General features: G+C 52.2%; 2 protein-coding genes across 3 annotated transcripts in view; both read right to left on the bottom strand.

The window, feature by feature from the left end:
- Positions 1 to 406: 406 nt before the first annotated feature.
- On the bottom strand, positions 407 to 6,656 carry SUPT4H1 (SPT4 homolog, DSIF elongation factor subunit). Its single transcript, XM_065897555.1, has 5 exons — positions 6,566 to 6,656; positions 5,884 to 5,990; positions 1,812 to 1,867; positions 1,471 to 1,524; positions 407 to 809 (listed from the first exon to the last, which is right to left on the bottom strand). Exons 1-5 carry the CDS (start codon positions 6,632 to 6,634, stop codon positions 742 to 744), a joined length of 354 nt encoding a protein of 117 aa, XP_065753627.1. The 5' UTR covers positions 6,635 to 6,656; the 3' UTR covers positions 407 to 741.
- Positions 6,657 to 9,819: 3,163 nt separating this feature from the next.
- The window catches only part of RNF43 (ring finger protein 43), a 57,616-nt gene continuing 48,766 nt past the window's right edge, over positions 9,820 to 18,669 (bottom strand). For both annotated transcript variants that reach the window (XM_065897511.1, XM_065897512.1), the window contains 7 exons: positions 17,561 to 17,635; positions 17,321 to 17,452; positions 16,608 to 16,712; positions 15,058 to 15,219; positions 14,441 to 14,543; positions 12,071 to 13,426; positions 9,820 to 9,866 (listed from right to left, as the gene is read on the bottom strand). In XM_065897511.1, the coding sequence (XP_065753583.1) occupies positions 9,820 to 9,866; positions 12,071 to 13,426; positions 14,441 to 14,543; positions 15,058 to 15,219; positions 16,608 to 16,712; positions 17,321 to 17,452; positions 17,561 to 17,635 (1,980 nt within the window). The remainder of the gene's footprint in view (positions 9,867 to 12,070; positions 13,427 to 14,440; positions 14,544 to 15,057; positions 15,220 to 16,607; positions 16,713 to 17,320; positions 17,453 to 17,560; positions 17,636 to 18,669) is intronic.

Genomic DNA, 18,669 nt, shown 5'->3' with positions numbered 1-18,669 from the left:
AGGGGGGGGGGTCATGGGCGTCACTGGTGGGCCTAAGGTATAGGTAGGACAGAAAAAAGAAGAAAACAAAGAAGGAAAGAAAGGTTTTAAACATGGTCAAGGGCAAGTAATACGAAGAAGCCTCAGGATTTCTTCAAGGGACACCTGTTGTGCCAGGTCTAGAGGGCAGAAGGCTGCAACCACCAGACACCAGGACTACCAGGCTGACGGGGTTGCCTAGACTCAGGACAGCAGACCTCTGAGACCCAGGGAAGCTCACTAGAAAGGCTACAATCCCGGAGGCTCAGAGACAGATAACGAGGAGCAGAAGGGCCTCTGCTGCTCTGGGAAGATGCTTACTGGGCAACGAGTTCTTACTGTGCCCAGTTAAGACAAAGGAAGAGGGAGGCAAGGCATCTGTCATGGGCTTAAGGGCATTCCTAGGGGTTCACGTTTTCTGGCATCTGACCTAGAGTCCTGCCCATGCGCAAGGGCGCAGCCCCAGGCTGTGCACAGGAAAGGCCAGCATCCTACTCCCCACCGAAGTCAGTCTCCGCTAATCCACCAACCCAAACCACTCCCACCCCACAGCAGCCCAGAGAAGGTAAAACGGCCCAGGGACGCGTGATGCTCTCTCAACAGTCTGCTGAATCTCAGAATCGGAGGGCGGCACGTATTTGAAGTTCTGCCCATTTAGTTTCACAACAAAAAGTAAGCAGAGGCAGAGACGAGAAGCAAAGACGCTGGCGGCCGTGCATCTTGCTAGGTCTTTATGGCTGTGTCTCTGGATTTGTAGGCCACTCCTCGACTCTTCAGCTCCCGCACGATTCCTGCAGCAGGAAGAGAAACAGCTCTGTAAGGGAAGAAGACTCCAGAAGATAAGAAAGGTCCCTCGGGTACCACTTGGTGAGGGGAAGGGGTGGCATGCTCTAAGCAAACTGGAGTTCCTAGACTGCTCATCAACCGAACTGCATGGTCGGCCTGTCACCCTTGAAGATCCAGGCAAGTGCTTGGCAATGACTTGGTAAGAATGAGAAGAAAAAGAGAGACACATTGTAGTCATCAAAAGCAAGGGTTCTGGGACTTCCCTGGTGGCGCAGCGGTTGAGAGTCCGCCTGCCGATGCAGGGGACACGGGTTCGTGCCCCGGTCTGGGAAGATCCCACATGCCGCGGAGCGGCTGGGCCCGTGAGCCATGGCCGCTGAGCCTGCGCGTCCGGAGCCTGTGCTCCACAACAGGAGAGGCCACAACAGTGAGAGGCCCGCGTACCGCAAAAAAAAAAAAAAAGCAAGGGTTCTGGAGCCAGGATGCCTGGGTCCCCAAATTCTGGCTCGTTACTTAGTAGCTGGGTGACCTTGGACAAGTTATTTAGCCTCTCTGAGATTTGCTTTCCCTCACAGAGTTGTGAGGACTGGCATTAATTCACATAAGAAACTTCCATAGAGCTTGACACAGTAAATGAACATCGGCCGTTACTATGATTATTATTACCTTGGGGCAGGCGACCAGTGACTGACACTGCATATACACCTGGCTTAAAGTTACCTGAAAGAGAAGAAAAGACACTGCAGTTTAACAGTGAGTTACAACTGAAGACCAAATGGAAGCTTAAGCTAAAAATGAAAGAAATGCCGCCAACTCCCAGAGAAGAGCAATCACTTCTTTTGGCTCTACGTGTTAAATGACAGGACACAGGACACTTTCCTTGGCTTTCCTCCAACCCCATCGTTCTCACTCTGGGGCCACCTACCCGCTGACTGAAGACTCCCCCACCCGCACCCTGGCCCTGACAACACAACCAGGCCAGGATAAAGAGAAAGGGAGACACTTACTGACTCGCTGCCACTTGGAGACCCAGCTGTCCTCTGGACTCATCATCGCAATGATTCTAGAAAGGGGAAAGAAACAGAGAGTCAGCCTGAGTTGCCTCTACTAGAGAACAGAGACCAAGGGAACTGCCCGCCCCACGCCCCCGCCCCTTTACTCTGTTCCCAGCCAGCACAACAGTTCTGGGAGAGGAAACCTAGGAAAAAGCCAAGTATTGAGTTTCTACCAGAAAGCAGGGGAAATGAAGTTCTAGTGCTGGGAAGGGACTGACTCAGAGCTAGTACTGACAAAGGGCCTTTGCACTTATGTCCCTGGCCCACCAATCACAGGTCAGTCATCATCCCCCAAAGACTGTCTCACCATGCTCAAAAGCATCCTTGGCCTACCGATTCCCTGGGAAATGGGACAGCTTTTGAGGTAGATGGCATTACTGATTACAACCAACACAACCACTGAGGGCTGGAGCCTAGTGCAAAGGGGAGGGTGAGTCAAAACAGTGGGTCCTCTTACTAGAAACAAGTTAGACTTAAGCAAGCTCTGCCTTTAATGAGCGGTACAGCCTGACACACGTATGGAGACGTCCCTCAGAATTTCATCAGTAAGATGAAACTGGAAGGTTGAGCTAATACATGAAAAACCCTGGCACAGAGTAGGTGCTAAGTAAACATTAGCTCTCCTTTATTATCCTAATCATTCTTCTCAGGGTAGCTCTAATCCCAGAGCACAGGCAACAGAGGCTACAAGGGCCAGAAGCCTGCTACTGAGCATGACAGGTAAGCTTCAGGTGCTTTCAGAAGCTACAGAGGTCACCATACCCCAATTTCAAAAAAAAAAAACAAAAAAGAAGCAGCTACAGAGGTCACTTTTGTCATTCCCCCATTCGATCAAATACTTACTGATTGCCTCCTGTGACAGATCTGTACCAGGCACTGGTATTTGTTGACTGCCTCCTCGGTATCCATTCCCCCTTCTCTTGGTAGCAATCCTGGATTCTTATTTGGGAAGCCTCCCTCCCCATCCAAATCCTACATTCTCAGCTATATGCTTTGAGTGGAACTGACCCCACCTCCAGGGGTGGCAGGTAGGGTAATACTTGCCCTGGCCCAGCAGACCAGTCTGGGGTAGGCACGTATGCAGGCTGTTCTTCTGACCAAAAGTATATGCTCCTCTGTCCTTCACAATCCATCCTTCCAGCCTTACAGTGTCTGTTATCCAACCTTATGATTTAACCTAAACAGAATTCCCACCATTCTCCAAACATACCCTGGTTTTCCGACCCCATGCCTTTGCTCAGGTCAGTCCCTTTGTTTAGAATGCTTTTTCTACCTTTCTCTCATCTCAACCTCCTCAAAAATCCTGTACTTCTTTCCTTAATTAAGAGTCTGACTCATATGCTATCTCCTCCACTTCTGGCTGAGTTCATCAAGCCCTCCTCTGATCTCCTTTAGCCTTTGACATACTCACTCTTCAAATCCTAATATGCACCAGAATACATAAATAACTCCTACAACTCAACAACAAAAAACAAAAAACCTCATTCAAAAATGGGCAAAAAACTCTACTTGCTCAGTTCTCATCAACTCAACTCTTAAGGAACTCGAAAACAATGACAGCTTAACCTGGACACGTGCACCTATTATGCCCAGACTCTGATAAATGGTCATAACCTTTTGTTTTTTAATTGAACATAGCATGCTTCAGAACTCTCTGACAATCCTTTAGTAAGACACTAACAATATCAGAGTTGTCACTTAATGTAAAACCCAGAACCGTAGCCCAAAGATGGGAGTCCTCAGACACTTCTTACTTAGAAGCTGTAGTTATTTCCAAGTTTTTATAACTGAATTATATTTGAAGAGACTTTTTTCCAAAGAAGATATACAAATGGCCAATAAGCACATGAAAAGATGCTCAACATCACTAATCATTAAGGAAATGCAAATCAAAACCATAAGATACCACTTCACACCCAACAGGGCAGCTATTATCAAAAACAAAACAGAAAGTAACAAGTGCTGACAAGGATGTGGCGAAACTGGAACCCTTGTACTCTGCTGGTGGGAATGTAAAATGCTGCTGCTATAGAAAACAGTATCGCACCTCCTCAAAATGTTAAACAGAGAATAATCCAGCAACTCCACTTCTGGATATATACCCCAAAGAAGTGAAAGCAGGGACCTGAACAGGTATTTGTAAAGCCATGTTCATGGTAGCATTATTCCTAACAGCTAAAAGGTAGAAGCAATCCACGTGTCCATCAATAGATGCACAGATAAATAAAATTTGGTATATACATAAAATGGGATATTATTAAGCTTAAAAAGGAAATTCTGACACATGCTATAATATGGATAAACCTTGAAGACATTATGCTACGTGAAATGAACCGATCACAAAAGGACAAATATTGTAATATTCCACTTACAGGAAGTACCCAGACTAATCAAATTCACAGGGAAAGTAAAATGGTAGTTGCCAGGGGCTGCAGGGAGGAGGAAATGAGAAGATGAAAAATGTTCTGGAGGGGGCTTCCCTGGTGGCGCAGTGGTTGAGAGTCCCCGGGTTCGTGCCCCGGTCCGGGAAGATCCCACATGCCGCGGAGCGGCTGGGCCCGTGAGCCATGGCCACTGAGTCTGCGTGTCCGGAGCCTGTGCTCCGCGACGGGAGAGGCCACAACAGTGAGAGGCCCGTGTACTGAAGAAAAAAAAAGAAAAATGTTCTGGAGGGACTTCCCTGGCGGTCCAGTGGTTAACACTCCATGCTACCAATGCAGGGGGGCGAGTTTGATCCCTAGAGGGGGAACTAAGATCCCACATGCCGTGTGGCAAAAAAAAAAAAAGTTCTGGAGATAGATGGTGGTAATAGTTGCATAAAAATATGAATATATTTAATGCCGTTGAATGAATTCTACACTTAAAAATGGCAAAAAGTTTTTATGTATATTTTACCAGATTTTAAACAAAAAAACCAAAACCGTAACATGCAAAACTTTACACTGTGTCTCTCTTACTTGTAAGTATCTCATTGTGTAACTCTTGCCATCTCTCACAGCAGCCACAGATGGGAGTCCATTCATTTGTTAGCACTGGATGGTAACAGTGCTAACAAATGAAAGAACTGGAGTATCTGAGTGTGCACATGAATGTGTACATATGTACGAAGTAAAGGTTCCATGACAACATCTGTTTTGCTCAATCCTTTACTCTTCCTTAAAGGCAAACAAGGGAGGAATGAAGTTGGCCCACCTTGAAGGAACTTTAGCATGCACTGGTTTGGGCCCAGTTTGCATGTAGACCCTTAATTGGCCTAGAAACCAAAAGAAACTTAACCCCCAAAGAATACTGCCCTCTGGCTCCTCCCTTGGGGAAGGAAAATTGAGACTTAGCCACTCACACTTCTCTCATTCCCCTTCCCCGCACTGGGCAATCTCACCAAGGGAAAACTTTTCTCTTAGGGCCTCTTAGAGATATCTAAAAGCATCAGCTTTGGGGCCAAAATTTACCCTTCATTTTCAAAAAGGATCTTCATACATTCAACAAATGTGTATTAAGTATCCATCACCTTCCAGGCCCTATGCCAGGTCATGGTGCATGACATAAACAGCCCCTATCAGCAATGAGCTAACAGTCTAGTGAAGACCTGTCCAGTGGAAATATAATGAAAGCCATGCAAGTCATTTTTAAAATTTTCTGTAGCCATGTTAAAGGAGTAAAGACAAAAGGTGAAATTAACTTCAATAATATATTTCACTTAACCCAACATATTCAAAGTATTATTATTATGGCATGTGATTAAAACAAGAAAAATCAAGATATTTTACATTCTTTTTCCTTGTGCTGAGTCTTTGAAATCCAGTGTACACATTACAGGTAAAGCATATCTCAATTTGGACTAGCAACATTTCAGGTACTCAATGCCACACATGGCTAGTGGCTACTGTACTGGACAGCACAGGACTAGTGTGTCTCAAAGTAACTTTGAGCCCAAGTAGGATTAGGGTCTCAAGAGTCTGTCCACATTTACTTGGTGGGATGCGGGTAATGTAAAAGAATGAATGCAGCAATCTAAAGGGCTTACCCATCAAAGGAAGAGCTGGTGCAGTCATATACCATCTCTCGGTTACCCTTCATCTGAAGGTATGCATCACAATTGTCACAGCCATCATATTCAAACTGGTCTATAGTCTGGGAGGGGAAAAGAAGGAGAGAGGTGAGCACGAACACGGCGAAAAGAAAAAACAGCTTTCCCCATACTTTCACCTGGTCAAGTACAAGGCTCCCTATGTTAGTTCTGTCTCATCAGGTCCCCCACCCACCATTCCTACAGTCCCTTTCCTAAGTTCCACTCTCACAATCCTTCTTCTCTTGTTCCCAACTGCGTTTTACCTATTCCTTTCCCTGAATCTCCGTGGGGTCAGGCACCTTCTCCGACTACTCCCTCAGCTGCAGATCCCCACCTTCCTCCAACTCCTAATGTCCTTCGGCTCCAACAGAAGTTCACTGAACGTCTGTAAAGGATCAGGCCTGTGCTGAGAGCTGAAGTTGCAAAGGCATGTGAGAACGTCCATGCCCACGGCTGCAAGATTTGCCTGCGTTCCTACCGACTTAAACGATGGCCTCCTGCTGCTTCCCACGTCCCCCTGCCACCCCCTGGGTCCTGGACCTGACTTCTCTCTTCACTGTTCCTGTAGCCCCTGTTCCACCCACTTTCCCCCAGCTTGGTCCCCCATCCCCCGTACAACCAGGTTGCCCACAGACACCTTGACCAGCGAACACAGCAAACAAGCCCGCAGATGCCGCAGGTCTTTCGGCACCGTCTCCAGGGCCATCTTCTCCCACGGAAGAACAGCGAAGGAAGGAGCCACAACCTCCTCTCGCAGGAAGTAAATAGCAAATTACCCAGAATGCCCGCACTTCCGGTTTCCAAGACTTCCTCTTCCGGCGTGGGAGGCCGCCGGCCCCGCCCCTCCACCCGCCTTAGGAGATGGTTTCTCCCGCCAGGAGGCGGGGCCGGCCGGGAGTCACCTGGGCCGGCACGCACCCCCGCCACCTGGGCCGGCGCGAGGGCGAGGCCTGGCAGCCGTTGGGCCTGTGGGCGGGGCCCGTGGGGGAGGTGCGGCGCGGTTGGCGCCTGCGCGCGCGCCGCGACCCGGGCGGAATCCCGGCGCTCGGATCATTTGATCTAGGCCGCTGGCAGCGGGCCGCCGGTGCCCTGGAGGATCCTGGATGACAGCGGAGATTCTTTTTTGTCTTCCCGTCTTAAAAGCGCAGAGCCAGCGAATCCACTGCCTCCCTGTGGATTATCTCTGCAGAGACGAGAAGAAATCCAGGGACCGCCCCCCTCCTTCCTAACAGGGAGGGAGCGTGATTGGGTTTCCATTTGCGTCCACAGAAACGGTGGCCGGTGAGCAGACGGCCGAAAAAAATGCATATTTAATTATTTCTAACAGCTCTTTATGTACGTTTCCACGTTCCAGCTGATAATTTACGCTTTGTGCAGCTTTTAGCATTTAGATACAGTTCCTTTACTTAAGATCATCTGTGGGAGATTGTGTCTTTTTTTTTTTTTTTTAATTTCACCCTATGGGGGCTTCCCTGGTGGCGCAGTGGTTGAGAGTCCGCCTGCCGATGCAGGGGACACGGGTTCGTGCCCCGGTCCGGGAAAATCCCACATGCCGCGGAGCGGCTGGGCCCGTGAGCCACGGCCGCTGAGCCTGTGCGTCCGGAGCCTATGCTCCGCAACGGGAGGGGCCACAGCGGTGAGAGGCCCGCGTACAGCAAAAAAAAAAAAAAAAAAAAAAAAAATCACCCTATGAGATGCTAAATGCCTTTCTCTCCGGTTCAGACAACGACCGCCTTTAACATACCTTTCCTGGAGAAGCAGAAGGGGGAAATGTGCTTTGTGAGGAGGAGAGCAAAGGCCTCTCCAGGCCCTGTGGAATTCTTCATACCTGCAATAGCACCACCTCTGTTGATCCTCACAATAGTCCCGTGTGTAGGCAGAGGACAGTCATTTGTGTTTATCTGAATTGGAGCTTTGGGATATAAATAGTTTCAGGCCCTGCTGCTCTGTCTTCCCAACCAGGCCTCCTAAATTGAAACTGAGCTTCTTCAAGACCGGTCTGCTGCTGGTGCCCGTGCCGTGTCGTGCTCAGATGGGCTCTGTGACGGGTTAGGATGTTCTCTATCACTGCATACATTCTACCTTGGAACACAGTTCAGTCTTGCCTCATGGGAGCTCTCCAACAACTCGGTGAAGTGGGCCCATTTCATGGGTGGGAAAAGGCACCAGGGTATTTGAGTATACTCAAATATATCTGGGTATTTGCCCAGGGTCACAAAGAAAGTCACTGAAGCGTTATAGAGTGTGAAGTAAACAGTACAATAATAGTACAGATAACACACTGAACCACACAGTGAGAATCCAGTCATGCTTTCTCTTTCCCCCATCTCACTAAACCACGCTTTTAGGGGCTTACAAGCCAAGCCCACCACTCTACTCTGTCCTTTCATAAATCAGAGCCTAGCCTCTGCTATCAGGAATAATTTGTCTTTGCCCACGTAGAAGACAAAGTTGTTACCCTGAGTGACAGTCATGACAGAAGAAAACGGCGAGACCAGATGGAGTTTATGGATAAATATATTAGCAAATAAATACATTTCTTAACATAGTGCCTGATTCAAGCGTCTTTCTGTCTGTTCAGATATAAATACCCACGTGGGTGCCTAGGTGCTAGTTCCCCACTGACTTAAGAGGGAAGAAGATTCCCAGGTGGGGTCCTGTGCCCACTTTGCTCCCACATTCACATTCCAAACGGGATAATGCCTGAGGGGCCGGCAATGGTCCAGCTTCCCTGGGGTGCATGTCACCCTGAGGAGGCCCCTCAGCCCTCGCCCACTCGATACCAGCTGCCCAGGCCAGGCTTCCTGCTGCAACTCCACTCCTTCCTGTGTGTCTCTGGCCTGCGTGGCTTATACTGGGAAGCCGGGCCTCTGGGCCGTCTAATCCCAAGGGCCCCATATTACCTCTCCTTTGTTCTCCAGTTCCCTATCCCTGGTCTGAGAGAAAACACCCAGAGAAAACTTCCTTGTTCAGCTGTAATTTTGCCTTTTCTACCTTCCTTCCTTCCTTCTTCTTCCTAAATAAAGTCCAGCAGAAATCCTCTTCTCTCCGCCTACTTTGGGACTTTGAGATAGGAGGTCCCCAAGGAAGAGCTATTCCCTTCCCACTACCCTCACCCCTACCCCCAGGGGAACTGAGGCTGCTGGAGTGACAAGGGAGTTTGACGATCAGAGGCTTTTGACCCAGTTTCTTCAAGGTGCTGTACCACATCAGGGACAGAACTGCACACCCTGGCTTCCCTTCTGACTTAATATAGTGGATGTGACAAGCGCGGACAAGGAGGGACAAACATCCTCCCTTGTGCACCAGGGGAGGCCCTGCCTGGTGAAGCTGCAAAGCCCCCCTTTTCAGGGCTCAGGGCTCACCTATGCTCCTGATCTTTTTGCAAAGAAGGAGAATGATAAGAACCAGGGTTGCCGCTGATGCAGCAGCCTTACCAAGGAGGAGCCAAAGCCGGTGTGCAGGACTCTCCCAAGGAAGGAGGTGAGAAGGGTCATGCATTCAGCTGGACCCGTTTGCTGGTATGAACATGAGGCTTGGAATGAGGGAGACCTGCTGGGGCTGGGGAAGGAGCACCACCTTTGTAACACCTATCTACCTATACCTAGCTTCCTGCTCTCAGAAAGTCCCAGCCGGCAGGGGAGCCGACCCACACAGGTGGCAGCTGGTCGCCTGGCTGGACACAGACTTGCTGCGTTGCAGGTGCTTCTGCAGACAAGGTCTGGAGCCGGGAGCGGGAGACAACACCTCCTGCCGCCCACCATCACACTCCTGCCAGTGGTTCCAGGAAGGACGGCAAAGAAGAGGGGTGTTTTCTGAGGTCCTTTCTTTTCTCAGGAGGGCCCTGAGTCATCTGGCGAGCACTCTTGGTTGGAGCTCGGCCTGAACACCTCACACGGCCTGTTCACACAGCTCCTCGAGCTCCTCCTCTTCTGAGCCTGCGTTTAGAGAGAGAGGAGGAAAGAGGTCACTGAGGGTCAGGCCAGTCTTCTGCTTGTTCCACCGGCAAGAGAGGATGGCTGGGAGGGAACTACAGAGAGGCAGGAGCAGGGAATGGGTCCAGAAGGGTGATCAGATTGAAAGCTGAGAGCGGCCCCCGTTGGGACACAGGGGAGAGAAAAATGAATCTAGAGAAAGAGATACATAGATAGCAACCAGTGTGTTACCCATACTTACTATTCATTCATTCGCCCAGTAAATATTTATTATGCACTTGTGGATCTGGCCTGCTACCATGTGCCAAAGAGAAGACCAAGAAGACTAAGCAGGGACCTGACAACCTTGTAGGAGAAAAGGTGTGCACGTAAGTGGCAATTATGCCAATGGGGGCAGGACTGGGGTCGTAAGAGATGAATCACGGAAGGAGAAAGGTCATGTCCAAGTGGAGCATCAAGGAGGGCTTCCTGAAAGTGGGGATAAATGCACTGGTCCTGCAGGAATAGGGAAGAATTAAGATTTATGGGAACAGGAAGACAGCAGAATATTCTGGGCTGCAGAACCTGCAGGAAGTGTTTACCTAGTTTGGCTAAAGCTTGGAGCAGGGGAAGGGAAGGGGAAGAGCGGAAAACAAGGTTGGGAAGGAAGATGGGGGCTAGCTGGTACTAGGGCCTTGAAGGCGAAACCAGGTTGGATTTTTCTTTACTCTGAACAAAACGGAACATCTGAAGATTTCTGGAGAGTTTGTTTGAGGAGGATGACCCTGGCAACAGAATGGAGGGTAGGTGAGCAGGATCACGGTGTTGCGTGGCCCTACAGAACACGACACTGATGTGCAGGGCCCGGCTTCACGGCCCTGTGAGAGGGAAGGGAGGAGCCAGGGGGCTCCCGCCCCGACCTTCAGGCTGCGCCTAAGACGCAGACAGGCGCCAGCAGTACTGGAGGAGAATATGGTAAAGCTAGCAGAGACATGGTTAACAGAACCTGGCGTGGATAAGATCTGAAGAGCAGGGGAAAGGGAGGCACTGAAACCAGTTACGAGTTTGAGAGAGAGGGGGGAGGTAGTGGTCTGGCACTGGCAGCACTGAAAGTATACACATGACAGGATTCAAAAGGAACCATCAAACACATGGCCAAATCTGCATTACATGGCCCTATGGAAGCAATTGTTTTCTGTACTATAACAGCTTGCATGCCTATCTCTCCACAGACCTGGGTCTCCTGGTTGACAAGTTCCACGTCCTCAGAGCCTGGAACCTAGCACATAGCAAGCATACAACGCAGAAAGAAAAATGGAAGGAAGAAATGAATGGACGGATGATAGCAGCTCTCAGGTCCTGCCTGTAGGATTCCTAGACCCCAAAGTCTTATATTTCAGGACCTTTGAGGGCAGAGGGGTCCTCCTAGTGATGGCTGTAGGCAAAGAGCTGTGTCATCCACACAATGGGAAAAGATGGGGGAGAGTAGGGGTTGGGGGATCCGGAAGAGGAAGAGGAGGATTTGAGCAAATAAATACCCAGCTAAAGTCAAGGATTTACATTATCACCATTGGCTGCAATACAGTAATAGGGACGCACTGAGTCCCCAAGAAAATGAAGTCAGTCTTATTAACAAAGATGCATGGAAGGGAAAGCCCTAGTAGTTCTTTTACCCGGGGGAAAGGAGAAAACCACAGGGCTGCTAGGAACCACCTGTGATCGCTCTCCTTTTTTTTTCGCATCATTCACATAGCTCTTCTCATATAACCCAGAATTATGGTTATCTGTAGTTATTTCTCTTGTAAGATCTCATATGGCCTGGGATTACGGTTTTCAGTAACTATTTGTCCGTGCTCTCCTCAAGAGCAAGGAACAGTTCTCGGCCTTCTTTGTATTTACAGCTAATACTGAGCTACAGGCTCAGCTGTACCAATTTTTAAAATACTGAAACACTCACAATTGAGCTGCTGCCCCAAGCCACCCCAAGTACTTTCTGCTGTCTCAGCCACACTGGTACCTCACCGGAGACCTCCCTAGGATCTGGTAACTAAAGGATTAACACCTGGCAGAGCCAGCATCCCACGCTATGCCAGTTGTCCACTATTTTGAATGTCACCCCTGTTGGACCCTTCTCAGCTTCCATCAACCCTCTGGATGACTTGACCCGTTCTGCCATACCCAACTCTAGTCTCCTGTCCCCGCCAGACCCATTTCCCCTGAAAACTCACCAGGCTGGGCTGGCAGCACCTGGCAGTGTGGGTAAGGGCATGGCCTACCCTCTGGGGCGCCAGAACTCCATTCGGAAGGCCCCTCCCCAGATGGGTATGGTCCTAGGGGCTGGCGTGTAGTCAGACACAACCACACCGGCTGTGAACTTGGGTAAGTAGGGCCTGGGGTTTCTGGTAGCAGCCTCCTATCCAGGCCCGGAGGTCCGAAGATCAATGGGTGGGCCTCTGGGGACCAAGGATATGCCAGGCTGGGGCCATAATGGGGAAGGATCTGGCACACTCGGTGTGCGGCCAAGTCCTGGGGTCGAGAGGCTGGGGAGGGCTCTGAGGGACTCCCCCGCCGTTTCCTCTGTGTGTGTCGCACAGGGAGGCTGGATTTCTGCAAGTGGAAGAGGCTGCTGGGACCAGGGCTGGGGCTGGAGGCGTCCGCTGGCCTGGGGGCTGGCTCGGTGAGGGCCCTGGGCCGTTGCGGGCTGGGGAGCTGTCCTGACGGGGCTGCTGGGCTGGAGCTGGCTGCTTGCGGATCGGGTGAAGGCAGCTCTGGCTGGAGTTGTGTCCGAGGAATGGCAGGCCTGGACTGCGGGACTCCAGTTTCTGGGCCAGACTTCCTGCCGTGCCACTGGAAACGCCTTTTGTAGTGGTGGTGCCGGTGGCGGTGGTAGTGGATATGGCTGGAAACCTGGGTTTCCCCTGTGGGCACCACCGAGTCCAAAGAACGGGGCCGAGAGGTCATGCTAGGCTGAGCCTCCTCCCGCCGGCGCTCGCCTTCGGGGCTGCAGTACACCAGGGGGTCAAAGTCACTGCTCAGGGAGCTGTGGAAGGTAGAACTGCTGCCGTGGATGCCCTGCAGGCTGACGTCCGTGCAGTTGACCACTGAGTCACTCGAAGAGCCGTGACAGGGCCCTGAACTGGAGTCACTGGCTGGCCCGTCTGCCAGGTAGCCACTGCGTTCTGTGCAGTAGCTTTCTCCAGACCCGCTGCTGTCGTGAGGCCTGGCCCGGCGTGGGGGCATGGGGCAGGTGGCAGGGTGCTGCAAAGTGCACCGCAGGTGGCTCAGCCCCCAGCCCTGCGCGGAGGGGCTCTGGGCCACTGGCAGGCGCTGTGGTTCGCCTGGAGCCCGGGGATGTGTGCCTCTGGGGAGGCGGTGGTGCCGAGGGCCCACGCCTGGCTCCTGGGATGGTAGGAAGGGACCAGGCCGTGTGGGCTGAGCCGCTGTGCTCCGGGAAGGGCCCGACAGGTAGGCAGCAGGCAGGTGGTAGTGGGCATGGCCGGGATGCTGGCGAATGAGGTGGAGTCTTCGGCCTGGTTCTTGGTAAGATCTAGACAGTCCCAGGGACTGAGAAAGGGAATCTCCCTCTGGAAGAGAGAACCAAGAGCACAAGTGTTTGACTCCACAAGCGGAAGGAGGGTACATTCAGAAAAGCGTGGCTGTAACGTACTTATTGAGCCTGCATCGCCCGCAAGCTCCATCAGAGTTTGGACGACCAAGGACACTCCTAACCTGCCTGTGCCCGGGGATGCCCTTGTTCCCTCCAGTCAGTCGTCTCCTTGGGAGTTCCACTGTGCATGGCAAGCCCTGCTCCTCCCATCAGCCCTTTGGGGACTTGCACCCAGGGCCACTGCTAGCCCACACTGCACCTTTGGGTGAATTAGAAAAAGGCTCTCTTTCCTCAAGATACTTCACTTTCATCTTTTAGAAGATTGTCATAATATCCTGGTTTTGTTTGAACAGGATACTTTATTGCCAGAAAAGCAGAATAATAACTATACAATCTTGGACTTCCCAGGTGGCACAGTGGTTGAGAATCCGCCTGACAATGCGGGGGACACGGGTTCGAGCCCTGGTCTGGGAAGATCCCATATACCTTAGGGAGCAACTAAGCCCGTGCACCACAACTACTGAGCCTGTGCTCTAGAGCCCGGGAGCCACAACTACTGAGCCCACGTGCCACAACTACTGAAGCCCGTGCACCTAGAGCCTGTGCTCCGCCACAAGAGAAGCCACCGCAATGAGAAGCCCACGCACCGCAACGAGAAGCCCGCGCACCGCAACGAAGAGTAGCTCCCGCTCACCACAACTACAGAAGAGCCCGCGCACAGCAACGAAGACCCAACGCAGCCAAAAATAAATAAACAAACAAATCAGTCAGATTTAAAATCAACAAAGTTGTCATGAAAATACATCATAAAGATGACTGCAATGGAATGGCCGCCTCCTCAGATGAGGCCCCTTCGAGCAGTGCACAGCTTAAAGAACAACTGAGGCAGTCCTGCCTTCTCCTCAGCTTCAAGGCAAAACACTTGCCCAGAGGGAAGCCCCTTCTAGACCCATCTGCCTGCGCACAGGGGAGTCCTTGGCCCACCTCCTACCTACGATGTTGAACATGCAGAGGGGGCAAGTGCGATGCTGATGCAGCCAGGGGTCCACACAGGTACGATGGAACTCATGGAGGCAGGAAATGACCCGTAGCTCCTGGAGAAAACAAGGGGTCTGAACCAGAGTTGTCTGTAGCTACAGTCGTGGCCAGGAAGCAGGGCATTCCCGACTCCCTCTGGCCTCTCCTTACTGCCGCCATCTGCTTTCAAAGACCTCACGGTAGGACAGAGATGGTATGGGCTTTGATACCAAGTAGACCTGGTTTTTGCCACTTAGCTGCATGACCTTGGGCAAGTTTCTTAACAGTTTTCTGCTGTAAAATGAGGCTAAAAAACGAATCTACCCCCACCCCTCACTGTCACGAGGCTAAAACGAGACGATGCCTCTAAAGCATCCGCTGCAGAGCCTGCCACGTGGTACACACTCAACCAACAGTAGTTCTCTTTCCCTGGAAAGCCAGGAAAATAACCAAACCTCAGGGCTGTCTGTGCAGGATACACAGGACATAGATGCAGCTCGAGCACTCACACCAGCCTTAAGTGCTTCCTCCCCCAAGCTCCAGCCTCCCTCCCCAGCCTGGTCACGGAGGTGAACCACGGCCCTGCCTTACCTGGCCCTCCGAGAACTCCTCCAGGCAGATGGCGCACACAGGGGCTGAACTGCAGCTGCTACCTGAGTCTGGCCACTCGGCCCGGGCCCTCCTGCAGCCGGGCTGGTACCTCCTGGTGGCCAGCTGGCTGATGGCCCAGGCTGTTCGCTGCTGAAGGGGATCCTGGGAAGAGGGGTGGGGCCAGAATGGGGCAAGGGCTCCTCTTCCCTCAGCCCTGGACTCCAGCTTGTACTCGGTTCCCAGCCACGCAGTTACATCCCGTGACCACTTGACCACTCCGAGGCGTTTGTATCCTCGGAGTTCCTACGTGGCTCTGCCAAGCAGGCTAAGCCCCCCCATCCCATTCCCCACTCATACTGTTGATTTTCCTTCCCTCGATGACCCATGAGAGCAACTTTTTATCCAACTGCCTGCTTGACATCTCAACTTGGATATCTAACAGGTACATCAAACTTGACAGGCCCCACGCTGAACTCCTAATCCCATGAACCGCCCAACCACACACCTGTCCTCCCGCAGTCTTCCCCACCTCAGTAAAGGGAATTCCATTCTTTTCATTGCTCAGGCCAAAAATCTTGTTGCCATTCTTGACCATTCTCTTGCACTCCATGATCAGTCCATTAGACACCTGTCAGCTTTGCCTTCAAAGTGTATGGAGAGTCTAACTAATCCTCGCCACTTTCACTGCTACCTCCCTAATCCAAGCTACTACTACTGTCCCCTGGATTCCTGTAATAGCCTCGGAGCTGGTTTCTCACCACAGATCAGGTGAGGTCAGGTCATGGCTCTCCTTCCGCTCAAAACCCTCCCATGAGTGAAAAAAAAATCCTGACAACGGCCTTAACAGTCCAATACCACTGGGCCCCATTAACTCTCTGTCTCCACCTGCTGCTCTGCCCTCTCACTCACTGGATTCCAGCCACAGGACCGTCTTGCTGTTCCTCAGACGTAACAGGCAACACTTCTGCCTCAAGGCCTCGGCACTTCCTGTTTTCTCGCCTCAATCACTTTCTCCCCAGGTATCTGCACAGATCACCCCCTCACCTGTTGAGGGTCTTACCTGTAATGTCATCCTCTCAATGAGGCCTTCCCTGGCCTTGCTTTTAAAAATTAACCCTGTCCCCTTTCCATTCCCTCCCCTTTTCTATTTTATTTTTCTCCCTGGCACACACCACTGTCTAAATTATTGTGTATTTTTCTTATTTATTTACTTACATTTTACTTATTTATTTACTCATTCATTTTACCTAGAATGAAAGTTCCCCGAGGGGAGGAATCTTTTGTCTTTTTGTTCACTGCACTATCCCCAACACCTGGAACAGTGTCTGGCACAGAACAGGCACTCACTCTATTTGTTGAATGAATGAACAAATGAGGACTCTTGTGGAGAGAGGCTGCTGGAAATCAACAAAGTCATTTGCCGGGGGATTTAGGTGTAAACTGTTTCACAGGCGTAAGGGCACCTTCTTTCCTCACTTTGCCCTTCCTGCTCCCCACCTTCCCCCACACGTGCACTCGCCCACCTCCACCAGGGAGCCCACCCGCCTCACCGGTCTGCTGTGACGGGGGCGGCACCGGATGCGCAGCACCGAGGCCAGGATGACCACAAAGATGGTGCCCACCACTGTCAGGAGGATCCACACGTCATAATCTGGCTGGGGGAGCGAGCAGAGAGGGAAAGGGTCACGCTTCTGGAAGGAGCCCAGGCGACACACAGAGGAGCCCAGGAGACACACAGAGAACTGGAGGGCCCCTTGAGTCTTCCAGCAGAGGGGATGAGGTTGCAGGTGGGCTTAGGTGGTCCCTCTCTGCCCACGGGCACTCCTCCAAACGTCTGCTGTGAGAGGTACTATCTCGAGACCCATGTGCTTGGGAAAAAGGGGACAGGGACCCCTCTACAAGGTGGAAGCTACCCAGTGAGCATCTGGCCGAGCTTCCCAGTCGATGGAGAAATACCAGCCAGGATTCAGGGGGCCTGGGGACGAGGGTTTCATTCTGGCTCTGCTACTCTGTGCCATGAAACCACGATGCTGAAAAACAACTTTAGAGCTCAGCTGACCCGATCTGCTCATTCTGCAGATGAAGCTCAGAGAGGGGAAGAAACTTGCCTAGAGGTGCACAGCTGGTGGACAGAGTTGCGCTAGAGGGTTTCCAAGGCCTCTTTAGCTCCAGGAGTCTAAGGGCTTTTGGTGAGAGTCACCGCAGGAAAAAGTGCGGGTGACAGCAGGTGCTGGGGCCGGGGCTGGAGACCTGGCGTGCTTACCAACATCGGGTGCTCCTTCAGCTCAATCCTCACGTGGGCCTTTCGGTTCTTGTACACAAACTCCATCAGCTTCTCGGCATCATTACCCCAGATCAACACCACTGGCCACGTCAGCCCCAGGGGCTGCTGCAGCTGCAGGAGGGAAAGTGCCCACAAGGGTGGCTGTGTCCTGACTTCTTCCCTGGCACATTTCTCTTCCTTCGTCCAGCCCCCTCCTCAAACACCCCACGTCCCAGGTACCTGTTCAGCAGCAGCTCGATCCTCCGTGATGTCAAAGAGGACGGCGCTGGCTCCCCGCTCCCCCGCCATCCGGGCCTGCAGAGACACACAGCGGAGGTCCCGCAGGGGTCAGACACACAGCCCATCCACGCCCCGGCCTCGCCCCCTCACGTGCCTTCCTAGGATTTTGCACACACCACACTTCTGTACACTCCCACATATAACACATGCAAGGGGTCGGTGGGGTTAGGATCCCCTGCCCCGCCCCAAGCCCACCCAGGTCCACTGCCTTCCAGGACAACATTCAGTCCTTCCTTTCGTAATGGAACAAACCCCTAACAGGGTTTAGTAGGTGCCAGGGGCTGGACTAGGCTCTAGGCCTAAGGACAAATAAGACACGGCCCCTGCCGTCAGGATGCCTCCAGTCCGCCTTCACGAAGAAGTGTGAGAACCGAGAGCAGGGGGCGACCAGCACCCCCCAGGGCCTGGGGGTGTGTGGTGACCAGTCCCCAGTACAGAGAGGTGGACAGCTCCTTCAGAACAGAACTGGACTTTCCAGGGTCCAGCCCTGCCTGACAAGAGGAGCCTGCAGAGCATCCTGTGCCCCACCTCAGGCCAAGTTCCTGGATCCTGGGACACTGCTCTTACCCAAGGCGGCTATGACAGCCCCAGGCTCAGCCCACCTCACGGCTCTCTCTCCCTGCCACACTCTAGTCTGCAACTCTTCCTCTGGCTCCTATTCAAGGACTTACTGGAGTCCCTGTCTGGTGCTTTATCCCTTCACCCCCTCCCTGAGGGTGGCAGTAGAGACTCGGGTTGGGAGGGACCCGAGGGGCTGTTCCCACAAGGACACAAGCGTGCGTACGTGCCACGTGCACACGCACATGCGTGCTCGCCAAGGCTCTGAGAGGATCTAGCCAACCAGGCAGAGCGGAGGGCAGAGCCAGAAAGAGACACAAAGCAGGAATCTGGGGGCTCTGGGTGTGGGTAAGACCAGGGAGATAAGAGCTGAGGGGGCGGTGGAGGCACGAGGGCAAAGGACCGGCAGACAGACCCTGCTCCGGCCTCACTGTCGCCTCTCTCCCCGGCGCCAGCGCTCTCCAGCGCTCCTCCCTAGGGCAGAGGCTCAC

The sequence above is a fragment of the Phocoena phocoena genome, chromosome 19, assembly GCF_963924675.1.
Source record: "Phocoena phocoena chromosome 19, mPhoPho1.1, whole genome shotgun sequence".
Classification (NCBI taxonomy): domain Eukaryota; kingdom Metazoa; phylum Chordata; class Mammalia; order Artiodactyla; family Phocoenidae; genus Phocoena; species Phocoena phocoena.
The sequence above is the reverse complement of the archived record's forward strand: the minus strand, read 5'-3'. Positions and strand labels throughout refer to the sequence as shown.

Coding starts and splice junctions, on each gene's coding strand:
- SUPT4H1 (XM_065897555.1), bottom strand. CDS start 6,634: ATGGCCCTGGAGACGGTGCCGAAAGACCTGCGGCATCTGCGGGCTTGT. Junction 1,525..1,811: donor CTCCAAGTGGCAGCGAGTCA/GTAAGTGTCTCC, acceptor CTTCTCTTTCAG/GTAACTTTAAGCCAGGTGTA. Junction 810..1,470: donor CACTGGTCGCCTGCCCCAAG/GTAATAATAATC, acceptor TTCCTGCTGCAG/GAATCGTGCGGGAGCTGAAG.